The sequence below is a fragment of the Arachis hypogaea genome, chromosome 2 (genome assembly GCF_003086295.3).
Source record: "Arachis hypogaea cultivar Tifrunner chromosome 2, arahy.Tifrunner.gnm2.J5K5, whole genome shotgun sequence".
Taxonomy (NCBI): domain Eukaryota; kingdom Viridiplantae; phylum Streptophyta; class Magnoliopsida; order Fabales; family Fabaceae; genus Arachis; species Arachis hypogaea.
Genome location: NC_092037.1, coordinates 24,976,452 through 24,998,980, shown reverse-complemented (window position 1 = coordinate 24,998,980; position 22,529 = coordinate 24,976,452). Strand labels below are relative to the sequence as shown.

At 40.5% G+C, this 22,529-nt stretch overlaps 2 protein-coding genes and 1 non-coding gene across 3 annotated transcripts; 2 read left to right on the top strand and 1 right to left on the bottom strand.

The window, feature by feature from the left end:
• Positions 1–9,787: 9,787 nt before the first annotated feature.
• LOC112768228 (small nucleolar RNA R71) lies at positions 9,788–9,895 on the bottom strand. Its single transcript, XR_003185670.1, has one exon. It is a non-coding gene; the product is annotated as a small nucleolar RNA R71 (small nucleolar RNA).
• Positions 9,896–16,573: 6,678 nt separating this feature from the next.
• On the top strand, positions 16,574–17,728 carry LOC112723262 (uncharacterized). Its single transcript, XM_025774543.1, has one exon. It carries the CDS (start codon positions 16,574–16,576, stop codon positions 17,726–17,728), a length of 1,155 nt encoding a protein of 384 aa, XP_025630328.1.
• A 95-nt stretch (positions 17,729–17,823) lies between these two features.
• On the top strand, positions 17,824–21,403 carry LOC112723255 (uncharacterized). The gene is made up of 5 exons (XM_025774531.1): positions 17,824–18,807; positions 19,063–19,489; positions 19,626–20,046; positions 20,281–20,794; positions 21,131–21,403. The coding sequence occupies exons 1-5, from the start codon at positions 17,824–17,826 to the stop codon at positions 21,401–21,403; spliced, it is 2,619 nt and encodes an 872-aa protein (XP_025630316.1).
• Positions 21,404–22,529: the final 1,126 nt, after the last annotated feature.

Genomic DNA, 22,529 nt, shown 5'->3' with positions numbered 1-22,529 from the left:
CGCGGTAGCTTTCCTCGTCTTCTTAAAGGCCTTCAGTGACTCATTATTCTTTGACATCTCTGAAAAACAAAGAAAAATACAAACGACCTATGAATACCCAGAAAAGAAAGCAAGAAAACAAAGACAGGCAAACACAGTCTATAAAATACCCAGCACAGCACGAATCAAGGACGGATCCCCCAGAAATTTCTTGGTCTCAAGATGAGGAGGTTCCCCCCAAATATTCTCCAAAGCAGCAACAAAGGCCTGCTCGACCTCATCTAGCATTTCCCAGGTATACCTAGACACAACTATATTTCTCTGCCACTCTATAGGAAAACGAGGCTCGTCATTCTCATCCAGGAAGAAAGCGCGAGCTCCTTCAATAGCTCGGATCTTGAAAACGTAATTCTTGAAATTGTGAAAGGACTCATCATACATGGAGAAGACTTTATGCCCCTGGGCCGACCTAAAAGAAATCCAAGAAGCTTTCTTTTTGGTAGTCCCAGGTTTGGTCAACACAAACAAATACAGAAAAAGAGTCAAAGAGGGCTTAATGCCAAATTCATGACAAACCATTTGAAAAATCTTAATAAAACCCCAAGAATTCGGGTGAAGCTGAGATGGGGCCACGTTACAAGACCATAACAAGTCGGTCTCAAAAGAAGAAAAAGGAAGAGTAATATCCATCTGGCTAAAAAAGAAATCATATGCATAGAAGAAAGGACGCTCCCCCTGGGTCAAAGTAGGAAAGCAGACCCAGTCATCAGAGTCAGGTGCCACCAACTCATAGTTGCATTCTTGATTCTCACTACTACATATCTGATGATGTTTTCTAAGCGCCGCACAGAACTCCAAATTAGCCAGAGATACACATAGCAGCACAAGGGAGTCCAACCAGTCAGACATTCCCTCGGGAACTTTAGAGGATGCCTCGACAATATTTTTGCGAGAACACATGGTTAACTAGTCCTACAAGAAGAAACGAAGATTGGATTACTCAGAAAACACCTCGGACACTAATTGAAAACCTCGGGCATAAACGGAGGCAACTCACAAAACTAAAGCATATAGGAATCAGAGAAACCAGGAAAAGCAAGAAAAGGAAACCCCAGAACCCAATCCAAAAGGTTCCAGGAGCATCCTTTGGAGGCAGAAAGAAGATTTAGGGAAGCCTACAAGCCTACATCTTTACACGTCTCAACAAAAAGACAATAAAAGTCATAAAAAAAAGCAGTGATAGAAATTACAACCTCAGTCCACCCAACAGTGAGAACATGCCAAATGGAAAAAATGGATAAAGGCGCAATCTTTTTCAAAAATCAAATGAATCAGACAACAACATGCAAAAGCCTTAGGAAGCTCCAAACTGCCAAGGGAACATCAGAGAAGAAAAAGCCAGAAATCGCAGCAACAAAAACACAGAAAAGCGAAAAGGGTCAAATTTTCCCAAATATACACCCAAACAAAAACCCTACTACACCAGGAAGTAGAATAATGCAAACAGAAAGAGAAGACGAACCAACCTGAAAAAGGAGAAGCGCGCGGAGAGCAAAGACGAAGAGACCGAGAATTGTCGTCGAAAGCAAGAAGGGCACCTACAATCGCCAAGCAAACGTCACAGAAGGAAATGAGAAAATCATAGAGAAAACAGAAAAGAGAGAAAGAAGGTTACGAAGAAGAGAAACCGTTTTTCAAATGCAAAGTTTAAAAGTAAAGAGACCCAGAGAAAGCGGAGCATTAAAAGCCCATTAATGAGGGTGTTAAACTCTCGCACGTTTCCAAAGCTAGAGCGTTAAATGAAAAAAACGCACGCTTTTAAAAGAAACAGAAACGCCCCGCATTCAAAAAGGAGCTCTACAAAAGCGACAAAATGCTCGAGTTTGGCTTTACCCGAGCAGGCTCGAAGTCCAAATCTCGACCTCTAGATAAAGACCAAGCTCGAGTAGGGGCACTGTTCATACCCTGGGTCGAGCTGTCCGACCCGGGATGTTCGACAGGCAAAGCGACCGACCTCTTCAGGTCAGGACAACCCGACCTCTTTCCAAAGAGCTCGGCCAAGTCACCAGGAAAGCCCAAAGAAGGGCCCAAATAGAGGAACGCGCCCCAAATCCTAAGGCAGCCCAAGCCTACAGAGAGAAGGGCGGTTCCCTTAAAGATAAGATGACCTCGGTCGAAGATAAAGATAAGATAGGATAACTAACTTATCTTATCTGAGGAAGGTCTCTCTACACCATTATAAATACACTAGAGCACCCAGGTATAACTCATACTCTGATTCTACTCAATACCTGCTTAATACCCTTGCTAACTTAAGCATCGGAGTCCCTTACAGGTACCCCCCACCCTCCGGGGACGAAGGCTCAGCATCATCACCAAGTCCCACGAGTCAGACATAGCGACTCCAACCACCATCATCAGATCGGACTCCGCAGCTCCGATCAGCATAAAAGATCTCGTCCGAGATCGAACTCTAGTTTCAAGTAACCCTCGGAACAGGTACCAAGGTGCTCTTTCTCCACTCATCTGGCATCTTCTTAGACCTTAAAATCTCATTAAAAAAATTAGTTAACCAACTGAAGTCTTTCTTTCAAAGACCCTTCCAAACTTCAATTCGGATATTATCGGGTCCTACTGTCCTACCATTTTTCATCTGCTTTAGAGTCTCTTTTACTTCCAAGTCTCGAATCCTTCGATAGTAGTCGAAGTTTTGATCTTCTTCCCTCGTACATAACCGACTAAGGCTCGGAAGAATCTTCTGTCCTTCATTAAATAACTCGTAAAAGTAGCTTTTTCAGCTTTCATTGATCTTCTCCTCTTGAGCCAACACCTTCCTGTCTTTATCCTTTATGCACTTAACCTGATCCAAGACTCTCATTCTTCTTTCATGGCTCTTTGCGATTCTATATATACCTTTTTCTTTGTCTTTCGGGCCTAAGGACTAGTAGAGACCCTTATATATATGCTCTTGTTCTTGCTTTACATACAGCCACTTTTGTTTCTTTCTTAGCCGCCTTATATTTTTTCTAATTATTTGCATTGCGACACAAAGCCCACTCTTTAAAACACACCCTTTTTGCCTTATCTTTTCTCCCTCGCATTCCACCACCAGGACTCCTTGTCTCTTGGTTCTATCCCTCTAGATTCACCAAAATTTTCTTTAGCTATTCTTCTAATAACTTCTGCAATCTCTCTCCACATCTCCTCTGCGCTTCCGTTCCCATCCTACTTTGCCTCTTCTTCTACCCGTCTTAGGAAACTTCTTTATTTTTCATCTTTCATCCACCACCACTTCGTCCTTGGGTTCTTCCTATGATGTCTTTTTCTCAATTTTTGCTCAACTCAAAAATCCATGACAAGCATCCTATGTTGTGTTGTTAAACTCTCTCCCGAAATAATTTTACAGTTAATACAAAATTTTCGGTCAGCTCTCCTCAAGAAGAAGAAGTCGATTTGAGAGCTTGTCATGCCACTCTTATAGGTTATAAGATGCTCGTCTCTCTTTTTAAAACATGTATTTGCGATTAGGAGATCAAAAGTGGAGGAAAAGTCCAAAATAGTTTTACCATCAGTATTGACCACCCCAAAACTATGACCTCCGTGAATACTTCCACACCCAGTCGCTTCTCTTCCAACATGGCAATTTAAATCTCCTTCTAAGAAAATCTTATCTCCCGGAGGTATGTCTGACCAAACTCTCAAGATCCTCCCAAAACCTTATCTTGTGTTGTTCCGAACCCACTTGCAGTGCATAGGCGCTAATCACATGAAAAGTACCTCCTACCAATGCAAGTTTGATAGAGATAATCTGATCTCCCATCCTCTTGACTTCCACTACGTCCTTCTTTCACTGTTTATCCACAATAATACCTACCCCATTCCTTTTCTTTACCTTTCCCGTATACCAAAGTTTAAATCCGGAAGTATCCAACTTCCTAGCCTTCGCACCAACCCTTTTTATTTCTTGTAGGCACGTGATGCTAATCTTCCTACTTTTCATGGTATCCACCACCTCCATAGATTTTCCTATTAGAGTGCCTATGTTCCATGTCCCAAATCTCAACCTTCTGTCGCCCCGACCATTACCTTTTTTTGTGAACTAGCTTATTTACCCTCGCCCGTTCACGAAAATGCGGGAACCCTTGCTCATTTAACATTACACCCGGACACTGATGCAGTGGCTCTTGCTCATTTGAAACTGTACGCGAGCCATATAGCGTGTTACTTCCAAACAACGACCTAGCTTTACTGCTTTAGCGCAATAACGTCTTTGATCCATGTCATAAGGATTTGGCTCCTCTAAAGTTGTTCATTTACTTTAGAGAGAAAAGTAACGCAATCTAAGTCATTGATAATATAAATGGTTCTGATCATCTTAAATAAATAAATGCATTAAAAAAAGTTAAAAAAAACTCATGTAAATGTACTCAATCTTTTTTAGATAAATGTACTCATTTTTTTGTTTATATTTGAAATAAGAATCTAACTGAGAACAAACTAATGAGTGTTTAGAATAACTAATGGTGTGATGTTGATTTAATAGATCTCTAATAAATTTATATTGATATACATTAAATTAATTTATTTATATATTTATATGTTTTTATGTGTTTATGATACTTGTTTTATGTCTAATATTGTAGTTTAAATTTAAATGTACGACTGGTTAAAGAAAATATATTATCATCAGAATAGAGTACATTTATCTAAAAAAGATTGAGCACATTTACATGAGCTTTTTTTATATTAAAATAAAAAATAAATAAATAAACATTTCTTGACCTAATTTAAATTAATTTATTTTATTTTTTATCAGATTTTTTAAAAAATTATTCAAAATTCATAAAAGATGAAAAATTATTAGTGATTACCATTAATCTCTTTCATGACAAAACTTTAAATGTAAGTTACAGAAGACAAAAATAAAAAAGAAGAAAATAACCAAAACAATAACAATATCATAGAAGAACATAATAATAAAATATAAAAAGAGAATTACATATTGTGAAAAAATAGAACCGAAAATAATTTTTTTGTTGAAGAAAAAGAAAGAAAAAACTAAATAAAATAGAAAGAAGATGAAATAAAAGGAAGAAATCACTCGGTCTTTGAAGTTACAGCAGTTGTCGCATAATTTTCAAGGAATCTTATTAAAAAATCTACTTTTAAATTCTTTTAATGCATTTATTTATTTAAGATGATCAGAACCATTTATATTATCAATGGCTTAAATTGTGTTACTTTTCTCTCTAAAGTAAATGAACAACTTCAGAAGAGTCAAATTCATGTCATAAAGATTCGACTAAGATTGCAAGTAATATAGACGTAGAAACAGAGGTAAAAATATGAAGATTGTGATTTGCTTTTTGAATGTGCCCTGTTTAGTTAGGCTAATGCTACTATTTATAGTCGCTTTACGTTACTGACCATAATCTCTCTTTTCGAGTCTTTTGAGTGAATCCGAGATATTTGGTGAGCGGTTTTTGTATTAGACCGTTATTTGGTTCTTGATAACGTTAACTAATGAACCAAAGTATAAGCCATCATGGCCGAAGTATGAGGGTGATGGAACAGTAATGTTTTCAACTGTTTTCTGTTATATGTAGTGATGTGTACCCCTTATACTCGGCACCTGTAGCTCAAACATAATCCGACCTAAAATCCTGGAGGCAAACAATATCACAACCGTATCATCTCCTAAACCACTACTCACAACGGTCTACACCACTCAACTCACTCCTGATCCTACGCAAGTCAAAGATACTAACAACAACTCCGACCAGGCATATCGGGAAGAACAAATCCTAACCATAGACTCAGGTTCTTCAGAACACGCACTGATTTACTTCTCTTATTTTCTTATAATTCACATTCTTACTTGAGCGTTGGAGTCTGATGAGCGGATAATTTATACGCTTTTTGGCATTGTTTTTAGTATGCTTTTAGTATGTTTTAGTTAGTTTTTATTATATTTTTATTAGTTTTTATTTAAAATTCACTTTTCTGGACTTTACTATGAGTTTGTGTGTTTTTCTGTGATTTCAGGTATTTTCTGGCTGAAATTGAGGGACCTAAGCAAAAATCTGATTCAGAGGCTGAAAAGGGCTGCAGAGGTTGTTTGATTCTGACCTCCCTGCACTCGAAGTAGATTTTCTGGAGCAACCGAAACCCAATTGGCGCGATCTCAATTGCGTTGGAAAGTAGATATCCAGGGCTTTCCAGAAATATATAATAGTCCATACTTTGCCCGAGATTTGACGGCCCAAATAGGTGTTCCAAGTCAGCTTCAGAATTCCCAGCGTTAAATGCCGGAACTGGCACAAAAGTGGGAGTTAAACGCCCAAACTGGCACAAAAGTTGGCGTTTAACTCCAAGAAAAGTCTCTACACATGGAAGCTTCAATGCTCAGCCCAAGCACACACCAAGTGGGCCCGGAAGTGGATTTTTACGTCATTTACTCATTTCTGTAAACCCTAGGCTACTAGTTCTCTTTAAATAGGACCTTTTGCTATTGTATCCGGGGGATCATTCAATCTTCAGATCATCTTTTGATCATGTTTTTATGATTGAACCCTCTTTTGGGAGGCTGGCCATTCGACCATGCCTAGACCTTGTTCTTATGTATTTTCAACGGTAGAGTTTCTACACACCATAGATTAAGGTGTAGAGCTCTGCTGTACCTTGAGTATTAATGCAATTACTATTGTTCTTCTATTCAATTCAGCTTATTCTTGTTCTAAGATATCACTTGTTCCTCAACTTGATGAATGTGATAATCCGTGACACTCATCATCATTCTCACCTATGAACGTGTGCCTGACAACCACCTCTGTTCTACCTTAGATTGAGTGGATATCTCTTGGATTCCTTAATCAGAATCTTCGTGGTATAAGCTAGAATCCATTGGCGGCCATTCTTGAGAATCCGGAAGGTCTAAACCTTGTCTGTGGTATTCTGAATAGGATTCAGGGATTGAATGACTGTGACGAGGTTCAAACTCACGATTGTGGGGCGTTAGTGACAGACGCAAAAGAATCACTGGATTCTATTCCGACATGATCGAGAACCGACAGATGAATAGCCGTGCTCTGACAAAGCGTGTTGAACATTTTCACTGAGAGGACGGGACTGTAGCCATTGAAAACGGTGATGCCCAACATACAGCTTGCCATGGAAAGGAGTAAGAATGATTGGATGAAGACAGTAGGAAAGTAGAGAGACGGAAGGGACAAAGCATCTCCATACGCTTATCTGAAATTCTCAGCAATGAATTACATAAGTATCTCTATCTTTATTTTATGTTTTATTTATCTTTTAATCATTAATCTTCCATAACCATTTGAATCCGCCTGACTGAGATTTACAAGATGACCATAGCTTGCTTCATACCAACAATCTCCGTGGGATCGACCCTTACTCGCGTAAGGTTTATTACTTGGACGACCCAATGCACTTGCTGGTTAGTTGTGCGAAGTTGTGATAAAGAGTTGAGATTGCAATTGAGCGTACCATGTTGATGGCGCCATTGATGATCACAATTTCGTGCACCAAGTTTTTGGCGCTGTTGCCAGGGATTGTTTGAGTTTGGACAACTGACGGTTCATCTTGTTGCTTAGATTAGGTAATTTTATTTTATGTTTAAGCTTTTTACTTTTCGAAAATTTTTCAAAAATACAAAAAAATATTTCTATTTTATTCTTCAGAGTTTTTAAGAATGGATTCTAGAGTTTCATGATGATTTGTTGAAGTATGGCTGGCTGTGAAGCCATGTCTAATCTTCTGGACCAAGGTTTTAACTTATCATCACAAGAGTTTGTTGATTTCTATCAGTTTTGCTGTTGTGAGCAATGATCTGCAAAAGCTTGGCTGGCCATTGGCCATGTCTAGTGTTTTGGATCGGAGCTTTCACTGAAAGCTTGGCTGGCTGTGAAGCCATGTCTAATTCCTAGACCGGAGTCTTAGACTAGCATTGAAATGATTCCTGGAATTCTCATTAAGAATTTTGAACCCTTGTTTTTTCTTTTCCACTCAATTTTCAAAAAAGAACAAAAAAATTTATAAAATCTTAAAATCAAAAATATTTTTATGTTTCTTGTTTGAGTCTAGTGTCTAATTTTAAGTTTGGTGTCAATTGCATGTCTTTATTCTTCTAATTTTCGAAAATTACATGCATTATGTTCTTCATTGATCTTCAAGTTGTTCTTGATGATTTCCTTGCTCTGATCTTTAAATTCTCTTGTCTTGAGTGTTTTGTTGTATCTCATATGCATTCTCAATTTGTTAGTGTCAATAGTATACAAACTTCTAAGTTTGGTGTTTTGCATGCATTGTTTATTTGATCTTAGTTTCATTTTGATTATTCCTCATCATTAAAAATTCAAAAAAAATTAATTTGTGTCTTTTCAAGTCAATAATACAGAGAATTGAAGATTCAGAACATGCAGCAGAGGAACTACACAGAAAAAGCTGGGCGTTCAAAATGCCCAGTGAAGAAGGAAAACTGGCGTTTAAACTCCAGCCAGGGTACCTGGCTGGGCGTTAAATGCCAGAATGGATACCATTCTGGGCGTTTAACGCCAGGATGATACAAGAGGGAAGATTTTGTTTTTAATTCAAATTTTTTTCAAGTTTTCATAATTTTTCAAAATCAAATCTTTTTCAAACCATATCTTTTCAATCATATATTTTCAAAATCAATTTCTTTCCATTCTTAAAAATACTTGCCCACAATTAATGATTTGATTCAACATTTCAAGTATGTTGCCTTTTCTATTAAGAAAGGTTTAATGTTTGAATCATATCCTTTAAATTTCTTGTTAGCCAAGTCATTAATTTTAAAATTCAAATCTTTTTAAATTGTTTCTCAATCATATCTTTTTAAAACCATAACTCTTCAATCATATCTTCTTAATCGCACCTTTTTCCAAATAATTTTCAATCTTTTTGATTTCTAATTTCAAAATCTTTTTCAAAAATCACTTTATTTCTTTCCCAACTTTAATTTTCGAAAATCATTCTTCAATTTTTCAAAATTTCTTCAAAATCTTTTAATTTATTTTCGAAAATTCTTCCCCTCTTCTCACATCCTTCTATTTAAGGACTAACATTCCTCCACTATCAATAATTCGAACTCTATCTCTCTTGATAAGTTCAAATTCTTCTTCTTCTACCTCCTCCTTCTATTCTTCTTTTCCTCTGACATCTCAAGGAATCTCTATACTGTGAAATAGAGGATTCCATATTTTCTTGTTCTCTTCTCTTTCATATGAGCAGGAGCAAAGACAAAAGCATTCTTGTTGAGGCTGACCCTGAACCTGAAAGGACCTTGAAGCGAAAGCTAAGAGAAGCTAAAGCACTACTCTCTGTAGAGGACCTAACAGAAATCTTCAAACAAGAAGAAGACATGGCAGCCGAAAACAACAACAATGCCAACAATGCAAGGAAGGTGCTGGGTGACTTTACTGCACCTACTCTCGACTTCTATGGGAGAAGCATCTCTATCCCTGCCATTGGAGCAAACAACTTTGAGCTTAAGCCTCAATTAGTTTCTCTAATACAACAGAATTGCAAGTTCCATGGACTTCCATTGGAAGATCCTCATCAGTTTTTAGCTGAATTCTTGCAAATCTGTGACACTGTTAAGACCAATGGGGTTGACCCTGAGGTCTACAAACTTATGCTATTCCCTTTTGTTGTAAGAGACAGAGCTATGATATGGTTGGACTCACAACATAAAGAAAGCCCGAACTCTTGGGAAAAGCTAGTCAATGCCTTCTTAGCAAAGTTTTTTCCACCTCAAAAATTGAGTAAGCTTAGAGTGGAAGTCCAAACCTTCAGACAGAAGGAAGGTGAATCCCTCTATGAAGCTTGGGAAAGATACAAATAATTGATTAGAAAGTGTCCTTCTGACATGCTTTCTGAATGGAGCATCATATGTATCTTCTATGATGGTCTATCTGAACTGTCCAAGATGTCACTGGACAGCTCTGCTGGAGGATCTCTTTATCTGAAGAAGACGCCTGCAGAAGCTCAAGAACTCATTGAAATAGTTGCAAATAACCAATTCATGTACACTTCTGAAAGGAATCCTGTGAACAATGAGACGAATCAGAAGAAAGGAGTTCTTGAGATTGATACTCTGAATGCCATATTGCCTCATAACAAAATATTGACTCAGCAAGTCAATATGATTTCTCAAAGTTTGTCTGGAATGCAAGCTGCACCAGGCAGTACTAAGGACGCTTCATCTAAAGAAGAAGCTTATGATCCTGAGAACCCATCAATGGAAGAGGTGAATTACATGGGAGAACCCTATGAAAACACCTATAATCCTTCATGGAGAAATCATCCAAATCTCTCATGGAAGGATCAACAGAGACCTCAACAAGGTTTCAACAACAATAATGGTGGAAGAAACAAGTTTAGCAATGGCAAGCCTTTTCCATCATCTTCTCAGCAACAGACAGAGAATTCTAAGCAGAGCCACTCTGACTTAGCAACCATGGTCTCTGATCTAATCAAAACCACTCAAAGTTTCATGACTGAAACAAGGTCCTCCATTAGAAACTTGGAGGCACAAGTGGGTCAGCTGAGTAAGAAAGTTACTGAACTCCCTCCTAGTACTCTTCCAAGCAATACAGAAGAGAATCCAAAAGGAGAGTGTAAGGCCATCAACATGGCCGAATTTGGAGAGGAGAAAGAGGCAGTGAGCACCACTGAGGAAGACCTCAATGGACGTCCATTGGCCTCCAATGAGTTCTCTAATGAGGAACCATAGAAATCTGAGGCTCACACTGAGACCATAGAGATTCCATTGGATTTACTTCTGCCATTCATGAGCTCTGATGAGTATTCTTCCTCTGAAGAGGACGAAGATGTCACTGAAGAGCAAGTTGCTAAGTACCTTGGAGCAATCATGAAGCTAAATGACAAGTTATTTGGTAATGAGACTTGGGAGGACGAACCCCCTTTGCTCACCAAAGAACTGGATGACTTGACTAGGCAGAGATTACCTCAAAAGAGACAGGACCCTGGGAAGTTCTCAATACCTTGTACATTAGGCACTATGACCTTCGAGAAGGCTCTGTGTGACATAGGGTCAAGCATAAACCTCATGCCTCTCTCTGTAATGGAGAAGCTAGGGATCTTTGAGGTACAAGCTGCAAGAATCTTACTAGAGATGGCAGACAATTCAAGAAAACAAGCTTATGGACTTGTAGAGGATGTTCTGGTAAAGATTGAAGACCATTATATCCCTGCTGATTTCATAGTCCTAGAGACTGGGAAGTGCATTGATGAATCCATCATCCTTGACAGACCCTTCCTAGCCACAGCAAAGGCTGTGATTGATGTTGACAGAGGAAAATTGATCATTCAAGTGAATGAAGAATCCTTTGTGTTTAAGGCTCAAGGATATCCCGCTGTAACCATGGAGAGGAAGCATGAAGAGCTTCTCTCAAAACAGAGTCAAACAGAGCCCCCACAGCCAAACTCTAAGTTTGGTGTTGGGAGGCCACAACCAAATTCTAAGTTTGGTGTTGAACCCCCACATTCAAACTCTAAGTTTGGTGTTGGGAGGTTCCAACATTACTCTGAACATCTGTGAGGCTCCATGAGGGCCCACTGTCAAGCTACTGACATTAAAGAAGCACTTGTTGGGAGGCAACCCAATGTTATATTTATCTATTTTCCATTGTTATTTTATGTTTTCTATAGGTTGATGATCATGTGAAGTCACAAAAACAATTGAAAAAATAAAAACAGAATGAAAAACAGAAAGAAAAACAGCACACCCTGGAGGAAAAGCTTGATGGCGTTTAAACGCCAGTAAGGGCAGCAAATGGGCGTTTAACGCCCAGTCTGGCACCGTTTTGGGCGTTTAACGCTAGAAAGGGGCACCAGACTGGCGTTTAACATTAGAAAGGGGCACCAGACTGGCGTTTAATGCCAGAAAAGGGCAGCAGCCCGGTGTTTAATGCCAGGATTGACAGAAAGGGCGTTTTGCACGCCACTTGGTGCAGGGATGAGCTATCCTTGACACCTCAGGATCTGTGGACCCCACAGGATCCCCACCTACCCCACCACTCTCTCTCTTCTTCACCCATTCACCAATCACCTCAATACCTCTTTCCCAAAAAAAAACCCTCACCTATCAAATCCCACCATTCTTTTCACCACTCACATCCATCCTTCATAAAACCCCACTTACCCCACCATCCAAATTCAAACCATTTTTCCTCCCAAACCCACCCATAATGGCCGAACACTACCCCTCTCTCCACCCCTATATAAACTCTTCTTCACTCCTTCATTTTTACACAACCTAAACACTACTTCTCCCCCTCATCCGAACCACAAAAGCCCCCTCCATCTCCTTCATTTCTTCTTCTTCTACTCTCTTCTTTCTTCTTTTGCTCGAGGATGAGCAAACCTTTTAAGTTTTGTGTGGTAAAAGCAATGCTTTTTGTTTTTCCATAACCATTTATGGCATCCAAGGCCGGAGAAACCTCTAGAAAGAGGAAAGGGAAGGCAAAAGCTTCAACCTCCGAGTCATGGGAGATGGAGAGATTCATCTCAAGGGTGCATCAATACCACTTCTATGAAGTTGTGGCCTTGAAGAAGGTGATCCCCAAGGTCCCTTTTAAACTCAAAAAGAGTGAATATCCGGAGATCCGACATGAGATCTGAAGAAGAGGTTGGGAAGTTCTTACCAACCCCATTCAACAAGTCGGAATCTTAATAGTTCAAGAGTTCTATGCCAATGCATGGATCACCAATAACCATGATCAAAGTGTGAACCCGGACCCAAAGAATTAGCTTACAATGGTTCGGGGGAAATGCTTAGATTTTAGTCTGGAAAATGTAAGGTTGGCATTCAACTTGCCCATGATGCAAGGAGATGAACACCCCTACACTAGAAGGGTCAACTTTGATCAAAGGTTGGACCAAGTCCTCAAAGACATTTGTGAAGAGGGTGCTCAATGGAAGAGAGATTCAAGAGGGAAGCTGGTTCAACTGAGAAGGCATGACCTCAAGCCCGTGGCTAGGGGATGATTGGAGTTTATCCAACGCTCAATCATTCCCACTAGCAACCGGTCCGAAGCTACTATAGACCGGGCTATCATGATTCATAGCATCATGATTGGAGAGGAAGTAGAAGTTCATGAGGTTATATCCCAAGAACTTTATAAGGTGGCAGACAAGTCCTCTACCTTGGTAAGGTTAGCCTTCCCTCATCTCATTTGTCACTTCTGTAATTCAGTTGGAATTAACATAGAGGGAGACATCCTCATTGATGAGGACAAGCCCATCACTAAGAAGAGGATGGAGCAAACAAGAGATCCCACTCATGGACATGAGGAAATTCCTCATCATGAAATCCCTGAGATGCCTCAAAGGATGCACTTTGCTCCATAAAACTATTGGGAGCAAATCAACACCTCCCTAGGAGAATTGAGTTCCAACATGGGACAACTAAGGGTGGAGCACCAAGAACATTCCACCCTCCTCCATGAAATTAGAGAAGATAAAAGAATCATGAGAGAGGAGCAACAAAGGCAAAGAAGAGACATTGAGGAGCTCAAGCACTCCATAAGATCTTCAAGAGGAAGAACAAGCCGCCATCACTAAGGTGGACCCGTTCTTTAATCTCCTTGTTCTTTATTTTTCTGTTTTTCGAAAGTTATGCTTTATGTTTTATTTATGTTTGTGTCTTATGATCATTAGTGTCTTAGTGTCTATGCCTTAAAGTTATAAATGTCCTATGAATCCATCACCTTTCTTAAATGAAAAATGTTCTTAATTGAAAAAGAGAAGAATTGCATGAATTTCAAATTTTATAACATATTAATTATTTTGATGTGGTGGCAATACTTTTGATTTCTGAATGTATGCTTGAACAGTGCATATGTCTTTTGAATTTGTTGTTCATGAATGTCAAAATTGTTGGCTCTTGAAAGAATGATGAAAAAGGAGACATGTTACTGAGGATCTGAAAAATCATAAAAATGATTCTTGAAGCAAGAAAAAACAGTGAATTCAAAAAAAAAAGAGCAAGCAGAAAAAGCCAATAGCCCTTTAAACCAAAAGGCAAGGATAATAAAAAGGATCCAAGGCTTTGAGCAACAGTGGATAGGAGGGCCTACAGGAATAACATCCTGGCCTAAGCGGCTAAACCAAGTTGTCTCTAACCATGTGCTTGTGGCGTGAAGGTGTCAAGTGAAAACTTGAGACTGAGCGGTTAAAGTCGTGATCCGAAGCAAAAAAAGTGTGCTTAAGAACCCTGGACACCTCTAATTGGGGACTCTAGCAAAGCTGAGTCACAATATGAAAAGGTTCACCCAGTTATGTGTCTGTGGCATGGATGTATCCCGTGGTAATACTGGAAAACAGAGTGCTTTGGGCCACGGCCAAGACTCATAAAGTAGCAGTGTTCAAGAATCATCATACTTAACTAGGAGAATCAATAACACTATCCGGATTCTGAGTTCCTATAGAAGCCAATCATTCTGAACTTCAAAGGATAAAGTGAGATGCCAAAACTGTTCAGAGGCAAAAAGCTAAAAGCCCCGCTCATCTAATTAATACTGATCTTCATAGATGTTTTTGGAATTCATTGTATATTCTCTTCTTTTTATCCTATTTGATTTTCAGTTGCTTGGGGACAAGCAACAATTTAAGTTTGGTGTTGTGATGAGCGGATAATTTATACGCTTTTTGGCATTGTTTTTAGTATGCTTTTAGTATGTTTTAGTTAGTTTTTATTATATTTTTATTAGTTTTTATTTCAAATTCACTTTTCTGGACTTTACTATGAGTTTGTGTATTTTTCTGTGATTTCAGGTATTTTCTGGCTGAAATTGAGGGACCTGAGCAAAAATCTTATTCAGAGGCTGGAAAGGGCTGCAGATGCTGTTGGATTCTGACCTCTCTGCACTCAAAGTGAATTTTCTGGAGCTAAAGAAGCCCAATTGGCACGCTCTTAATTGCGTTGGAAAGTAGACATCCAGGGCTTTCCATCAATATATAATAGTCCATACTTTTCCCACGATTTGATGGCGCAAACAGGCGTTCCAAGTCAGCTTCAGAATTCCCGGCGATAAACGCTGGAACTGGCACAAAAGTGGGAGTTAAACGCCCAAACTAGCACAAAAGCTGGCTTTTAACTCCAAGAAAAGTCTCTACACATGGAAGCTTCAATGCTCAGCCCAAGCACACACCAAGTGGGCCCGAAAGTGGATTTTTACGTCATTTACTCATTTCTGTAAACCCTAGGCTACTAGTTCTCTATAAAGAGGACCTTTTGCTATTGTATCCGGGGGATCTTTCAATCTTCGGATCGTCTTTTGATCATGTTTTTATGATTGAACCCTCTTTTGGGAGGCGGGCCATTCGGCCATGCCTAGACCTTGTTATTATGTATTTTCAACGGTAGAGTTTCTACACACCATTGATTAAGGTGTGGAGCTCTGCTGTACCTTGAGTATTAATGCAATTACTATTGTTCTTCTATTCAATTCAGCTTATTCTTGTTCTAAGATATCACTTGTTCCTCAACTTGATGAATGTGATGATCCGTGACACTCATCATCATTCTCACCTATGAACGTGTGCCTGACAACCACCTTCGTTCTACCTTAGATTGAGTGGATATCTCTTGGATTCCTTAATCAGAATCTTCGTGGTATAAGCTAGAATCCATTGGCGGCCATTCTTGAGAATCCGGAAGGTCTGAACCTTGTCTGTGGTATTCTGAGTAGGATTCAGGGATTGAATGACTGTGACGAGCTTCAAACTCGTAATTGTGGGGCGTTAGTGATAGACGCAAAAGAATCACTGGATTCTATTCCGACATGATCGAGAACCGACAGATGAATAGCCATGCTGTGACAAAGCGCGTTGAACATTTTCATTGAGAAGACGGAACTGTAGCCATTGACAACGGTGATGCCCAATATACAGCTTGCCATGGAAAGGAGTAAGAAGGATTGGATGAAGACAGTAGGAAAACAGAGAGATAGAAGGGACAAAGCATCTCCAAACGCTTATCTGAAATTCTCACCAATGAATTACATAAGTATCTCTATCTTTATTTTATGTTTTATTTATCTTTTAATCATTAATCCTCCATAACCATTTGAATCCGCCTGACTGAGATTTACAAGATGACCATAGCTTGCTTCATACCAACAATCTCCGTGGGATCGACCCTTACTCGCGTAAGGTTTATTACTTGGACGACCCAGTGCACTTGCTGGTTAGTTGTGCGAAGTTGTGATAAAGAGTTGAGATTGCAATTGAGCATACCATGTTGATGGCACCATTGATGATCACAATTTCATGCACCAGAGTCCCTTTTGCAGGTGCTCCCGCCGCCGTGTTTCAGAAAGCTGAGGTCATAACCGCATAGTGACATCTGGACGACGCATTGCTCGGTTGAGAATCTAGGTGCTCGAACAAGAGTCACTGACCTCGGCACTACCAGAACGGAATATTTGGCGCCCCCGTGGGCCCGAAAGTTACACTAACCCCATTCTTGTTTAACCACATATTACTTTGTTTTTTCCTTCTACGCAGGATTTCTCAATTTCTATCCATGGCTGACAACGGAGTTTTTCAACCCACTCAAGCTGAATTCATGGCCCAGATGACTGAATTACAGGCAGAGGTGAAAAGACTTTCCGAATTATCCATCCAGAATAACATCAACAAGCAGGAGGACAGTGGATGCAAAGGGAAAGGCAACACGAACATGTTGAGCGTCGACCCACCAAAGGAGAAACTGACCTTGGACAACCTTTTTTCTGAGGAGATTACCAATTACCAAATGCCAAAACATTTTACATTACCTTCCTCACTCGAGCTATATAAGGGGATTGGTGACCTCCGGGCTCACATTAAGAAATTTCAGTCTATGATGTTTAATGGACCTAACAATGAACCTGTTCTTTGCAGGGCCTTCCCCACTTACCTCGACGGCACAGCCCTCCTTTGGTTTTCGAAACTGCCTGAAGGATCAATTTCTTCCTTCGAGGAATTGGCAAGATCCTTCATAGACTACTTTGCGGCAGCACGGATTTATGTGCACGGATCAGATTACCTCGGCACTATCTGCCAAGGTCCCCAAGAAAGCTTAAAGGACTACTTAACCAGATTCGCAGATGCAACAATGGAGATACCCGATCTAGATCCCGCTGTCCATCTTCACGCCATAAAAGCTAGCCTCAAGCCCAGAAAATTCAGAGAAACAATTACCGTCACAAAACCGAAAACCTTGGAAGAATTTCGAGAAAGGGCCGCCGGGCAAATGGAGATTGAAGAACTCTGCGAGGCCGAAAAAGCAGATAGAAGGCAACCCAAAAAGGAAGAGAGCCGAACAATCAGGTCGGCAGACTACAAAGATCCCAGAAAGACGTTTAAGCTTACCCCAAAGTTTGACAACTACACCAGGTTCAACACAAAGAGAGAAAGAATCATCAAGGAAATACTCAACGCCAAAATCATAAAACCTCCTGTCAAGGCAGGAAACTACCAAGACCAGCGATTTGTGGACAAGACCAAGCATTACGCTTTCCATCAGAAATATGGTCACACAACCGACGAGTGCATTATAGCAAAAGACTTGCTAGAAAGGCTAGCCCGACAAGAACTCCTGGATAAATACATCGAAGGCAGAAAGCATAAAGAAAATCGAACGGACCGAGATGAACATAACAAACCCCGAGAAACAAAGAAGACAACAAATGGTTGAACAACACTCCTCCAAAAGGAGTCATCAATTGCATATCTGGAGGATTCGCATGTGGCGGAGAAATAGCCTCGGCACGAAAGTGAAGCTACCGCACAATGCTAGCAATCGAAGGAACAACTCCACAAAGTAACAAAGAAGTAGACGATCTTGAGATCACTTTCAACCAAGCAGACATATGCTCGGCCGCGCCACACTCAAACGATCCAGTGGTAATTTCCATCCAAACAGGCGAGTTATTGGTAAGAAATGTCCTTCTGGACCCAGGTAGTAGTGCCGATGTCTTGTTTTATACTACTTTTTTGAAAATGATAATATCCGAAAGACTTGTACAACCCTCTTCCAGAGAATTAGTCGGATTCTCCAGCGAAAGGGTACCGATTAAAGGTTACATATGGTTGAAGACAGTGATAGGGAACCACCCATCATCACGCAACATCGACATACAATATTTGATAGTTGACTGTCCTAGTCCTTATAACATCATACTTGGAAGACCTGCTCTGAACATATTCAGGGCAGTACTTTCAACCTTTCACCTATGTGTAAAATTTCAAGCACATGACGGAACAATAGCGACACTTCACTCAGACCGCCAACAAGCCCGACAGTGCTACAACGCAAGCTTAAAAAAGTTGACCCCGAGAATAGAACAACAAGATGTCAAAGCCATCCACAACACAACTGAGGTACTATCCTTAGCCGACCTAAACCCCCGCGAGGACACCCGAGAAAGACCCGAACCAGCAGACGAACTCCAAGAAGTCTCACTGACAACAAAGCCCGGACAAGTCACATACATCGGCCAAGCACTACAAGGAAAAGAAAGATCGAAACTTATAAAAGTGCTACAAAGCAATGCTGATCTATTCGCCTGGACCCCAACAGACATGCCAGGGATAGATCCGAACATTATCTGTCACCAACTCGCCACCAACAAGACAAGCCGACCTATAGCTCAGAAGAAGAGGAACCTCGGGTCGAAAAAATCAAAAGCGGCACTGGAAGAAACCGAAAAACTTCTTAAATCAAACTTTATCAAAGAGATCAGATTCACCACATGGCTTTCGAACGTGGTAATGGTAAGAAAAACTTCAAGTAAATGGCGCATGTGCGTCGACTTTACGGATTTAAATAAGGCTTGCCCTAAAGATGCTTATCCTCTACCTTGCATCGATAAACTCGTAGACAGTGCATCAGGTTTCAAAAGCTTAAGCTTCATGGACGCATATTCTGGCTACAACCAGATACTTATGCATCCAGAAGACCAAAGCAAAACAGCGTTTATAACTGAACATGGAAATTTTTGTTATTGAGTAATGCCATTTGGTCTCAAGAATGCAGGTGCAACCTACCAACGGCTAATGGACAAGGTCTTACGTAACCAGATAGGTCGGAATATGGAAATCTATGTGGATGATATGGTCGCCAAGACCACTCAAGAAAAGTCACACTGCGACGACCTCAAAGAAATATTTGAACAGATCCGAGCATACAAGATGAGACTCAACCCTGAAAAATGCGCCTTTGGGGTACAAGGAGGCAAATTCCTCGAATTCATGTTAACCTCACGGGGAATCGAAGCAAACTTTGAAAAATGCAAAGCGATACTCGACATGACGAGTTCTAAGACGGTAAAAGAAGTACAGCAATTGGCAGGAAGAGTAGCAGCACTATCCCGATTCCTGCCAGCAGTTTCGAATCGATCACACCTCTTTTTCCAAACGATATCCAAGAATAAGAAATTCCAATGGACCGCAGACTGTGAGAAAGCATTTGCCAAACTCAAAACCATCCTGTCATCACCACCAGTACTGTGAAAACCAGATCGGTAAACCTTTATTTCTGTATCTATCCGTTTCTAATTATTCTATAAGCTCGGCTCTTGTCGTTGAAACAGGTAAAACACAACACCCAGTGTACTTCATCAGTAGGGTAATGCAACCAACAGAACAAAGATATCCGAGGATAGAACAACTTGCTTTAGCACTAGTAATAATAGCAAGAAGACTCAGGCAATACTTCCAACGCCACACGATAATAGTGAGAACAAACCAACCGTTAAGACAGATACTAACAAAACCGGAGCTAGCCGGACGACTGATTAAGTGGTCTATCGAGCTCTCAGAGTTCGACATCCAGTTTCAGCCAAGGCCAGCCCTAAAGTCACAGATCCTCGCGGACTTCATTTCAGAATTAACCCTTGACGAGCAAAACAAGACATGGGAGTTGCATGTAGACGGAGCATCAAATCGAGAAGGAAGTAGAGCCGGGATAATACTGAAAGAAGGAGACGAAGTAGTAGCCGAACAAGCCCTCCGGTTCCACTTCTCAGCAAGCAACAACTAGGCCGAGTATGAGGCCCTCGTAGCAGGACTTAAGCTCGCCCTAAGCCGCCAAGTACAAAACCTTACAGCATACTACGACTCCCTCCTGGTGGTCCAACAGATCCGAGGAGAATTCCAGGTAAAAGATCCTTTGCTAGAACAATATTGGCTCATAGCAAAGGATCTCATTTCAAAATTTACCTCATTTACTATACTACATGTGCATAGAGAACAAAATGTTAGGGCGGATATACTATCCAAACTTGCCGCCACTAGGGCGGATACACAAACATCAGTATTATCACAACTTACACTCACAAAAAAACCCAGCATTGAACTATTATGCATAGAAAACATTAACCACCTCCATGATTGGAGAACACCTTTTCTTGAATACATAAGTACAGGAACCATACCAAAGAATGAGCTCAACCCACAACAGTTCAGACGTAAGGCGAGCTTCTATACAAAGGTAGCAGGAGAACTGTACAGGCGCGGGTTCTCACAACCATTGCTAAAATGCCTAAGCAAAGACGAAGCAAGAGAGGTGATGGACAAAGTTCACGAGGGTGTATGCGAAAATCACATTGGAGGAAGAGCCCTCGCAGTTAAGATATCCCGGACAGGATACTACTGGCCGACCATGAAAAGAGATTGCCTAGCAAAAGTCAAGGCATGTGACAAGTGCCAAAAACACGAAGCCATCTCCACAAAGCCAGCCGAGGTGTTACACAGCATAGAGGTAAGCTGGCCTTTCCACAGATGGGGGCTCGGCCCATTTCCAGTAGCACCAGGACATGTAAAATTCCTTTTAGTGTCAATAGATTACTTCTCAAAATGGATCGAAGCACAACCCTTAGCAAGGATAACAGCCGAAAAGGTACAATCTTTTATATGAAAAAATATAATATGCCGATTTGGAATACCAAGGGAAATAATATCAGACAACGGTAGACAATTTACAGATAATAAGCTCGGCTCATTTCTAAGAAATTTTAATATACAGCATCATTTTTGTTCGGTCGAACACCCACAAACTAATGGGCAGGCCGAGGCCGCTAACCAAGTTGTATTGTAGGCAATAAAAAGAAAGCTCGATAATGCGAAGGGAGAATGGGCCGAGCTAATCCCGAAAATACTTTGGAGCTACAACACCACAGTACACAACACCACGGGCGAAACACCCTTCAAGCTAGTCTATGGCTCAGAAGCACTAATTCCCGTGGAAATCGGGGTGCCAACATTAAGAGCCGAGCTATACAACGAGCAAAATAACATAAGCTCCAGAAAAGCCAAGCTTGATCTGGCCGAAGAAGACAGAGAAATCGCAGCCATCAGACAAAGAGCCTAGAAACAACTGATAGAAAGAAAGCACAATAAGAAAGTAGTCCCGAGAACCTTCATCGAAGGCGACCTAATGCTCAGACGAACGGAGGAAGCCAGAAGACCTCCTTCACATGGAAAGCTCGCCGCAAATTGGGAAGGACCGTTCCGAGTATCAAAAGTAATCGGAATGGGGGCTTACCAACTTCAAACACTACAAGGAAACCCAATTCCAGGAAATTGGAACATTTCCTCTTTAAAGATGTATACATCTTAACTTGTACAAATTAGCGAATGAAGGCACTCTTTTTCCCCTTTAGAGCTTTTTTCCCAAAAAAGAGGGTTTTGCCTAAGCCGGGTTTTAACGAGGTCGGACGCACATGTCTCAAATAAATTCAAACATTTAATCAAACATTCTTTGGTACCATACCCAAATGTAAACGAAACCCAAAAGCTATGACTACTATACTAATCCACAAAATCAAGAAATATTAACATAAAAGTCTAACCAACCACGTAATGGTCGGCAAATATCCAACAATTTCAAAACAAACCAGCCAAGTACAAAACAAACTACAAAACAGAAAAACATTAAACTACAATCAAGAAGGAGGAACATTCTCCCCATGCTCCTCTACAGCTCCATCTACAACTAATTTTTCACCGACCACTATCTTCGTCATATTGAGCCGATCCCTATCAAACTCTGGCGCTAGCAAAGCAATCTGACTCACAGCATGCTCAAATCCATAAGAAAATATCTCCGTTCCATTTTCCTCCAACTCATGAACTCGGGCCGTAAGCTCACCCTTAGCAACATCACTCTCCTTCACCTCGGTCTGCAACAGACGAATCTGATCCCTCAAGCGGACCACATCCTCCTCAGACTCCTTAGCCCTGGCAACAGCACTAATAACAGCATCCTCTTTCTCCTTTATCGATTTCTCCAATTCGGCAATTCTTGCTTTATACGTCTTCTCCAAGTCAGAGGCTTTGTCCACCACCTCCTGCTGCTCAGCACCGATGAGCTCGTCAGTACGTCCAACGCAGAGTAAACGAGAAGCAACAACCTACAAAAACTCTTCCGAGTTAAAACAAAAAAAAAAGAGAACAAAAGCAAAAGCAAAGAAAATTACCTGAACAAACTTGCCAAG

Bases quoted from the DNA above. Each gene is read 5' to 3' on its own strand.
- LOC112723262 (XM_025774543.1), top strand. From the start codon at position 16,574: ATGGCTGACAACGGAGTTTTTCAACCCACTCAAGCTGAATTCATGGCC.
- LOC112723255 (XM_025774531.1), top strand. From the start codon at position 17,824: ATGCTAGCAATCGAAGGAACAACTCCACAAAGTAACAAAGAAGTAGAC. The intron at 19,490-19,625 runs GTGAGAAAGCAT...TCGTTGAAACAG, and splicing joins ATTCCAATGGACCGCAGACT to GTAAAACACAACACCCAGTG. The intron at 20,047-20,280 runs GTTCCACTTCTC...ACATGTGCATAG, and splicing joins GTAGCCGAACAAGCCCTCCG to AGAACAAAATGTTAGGGCGG.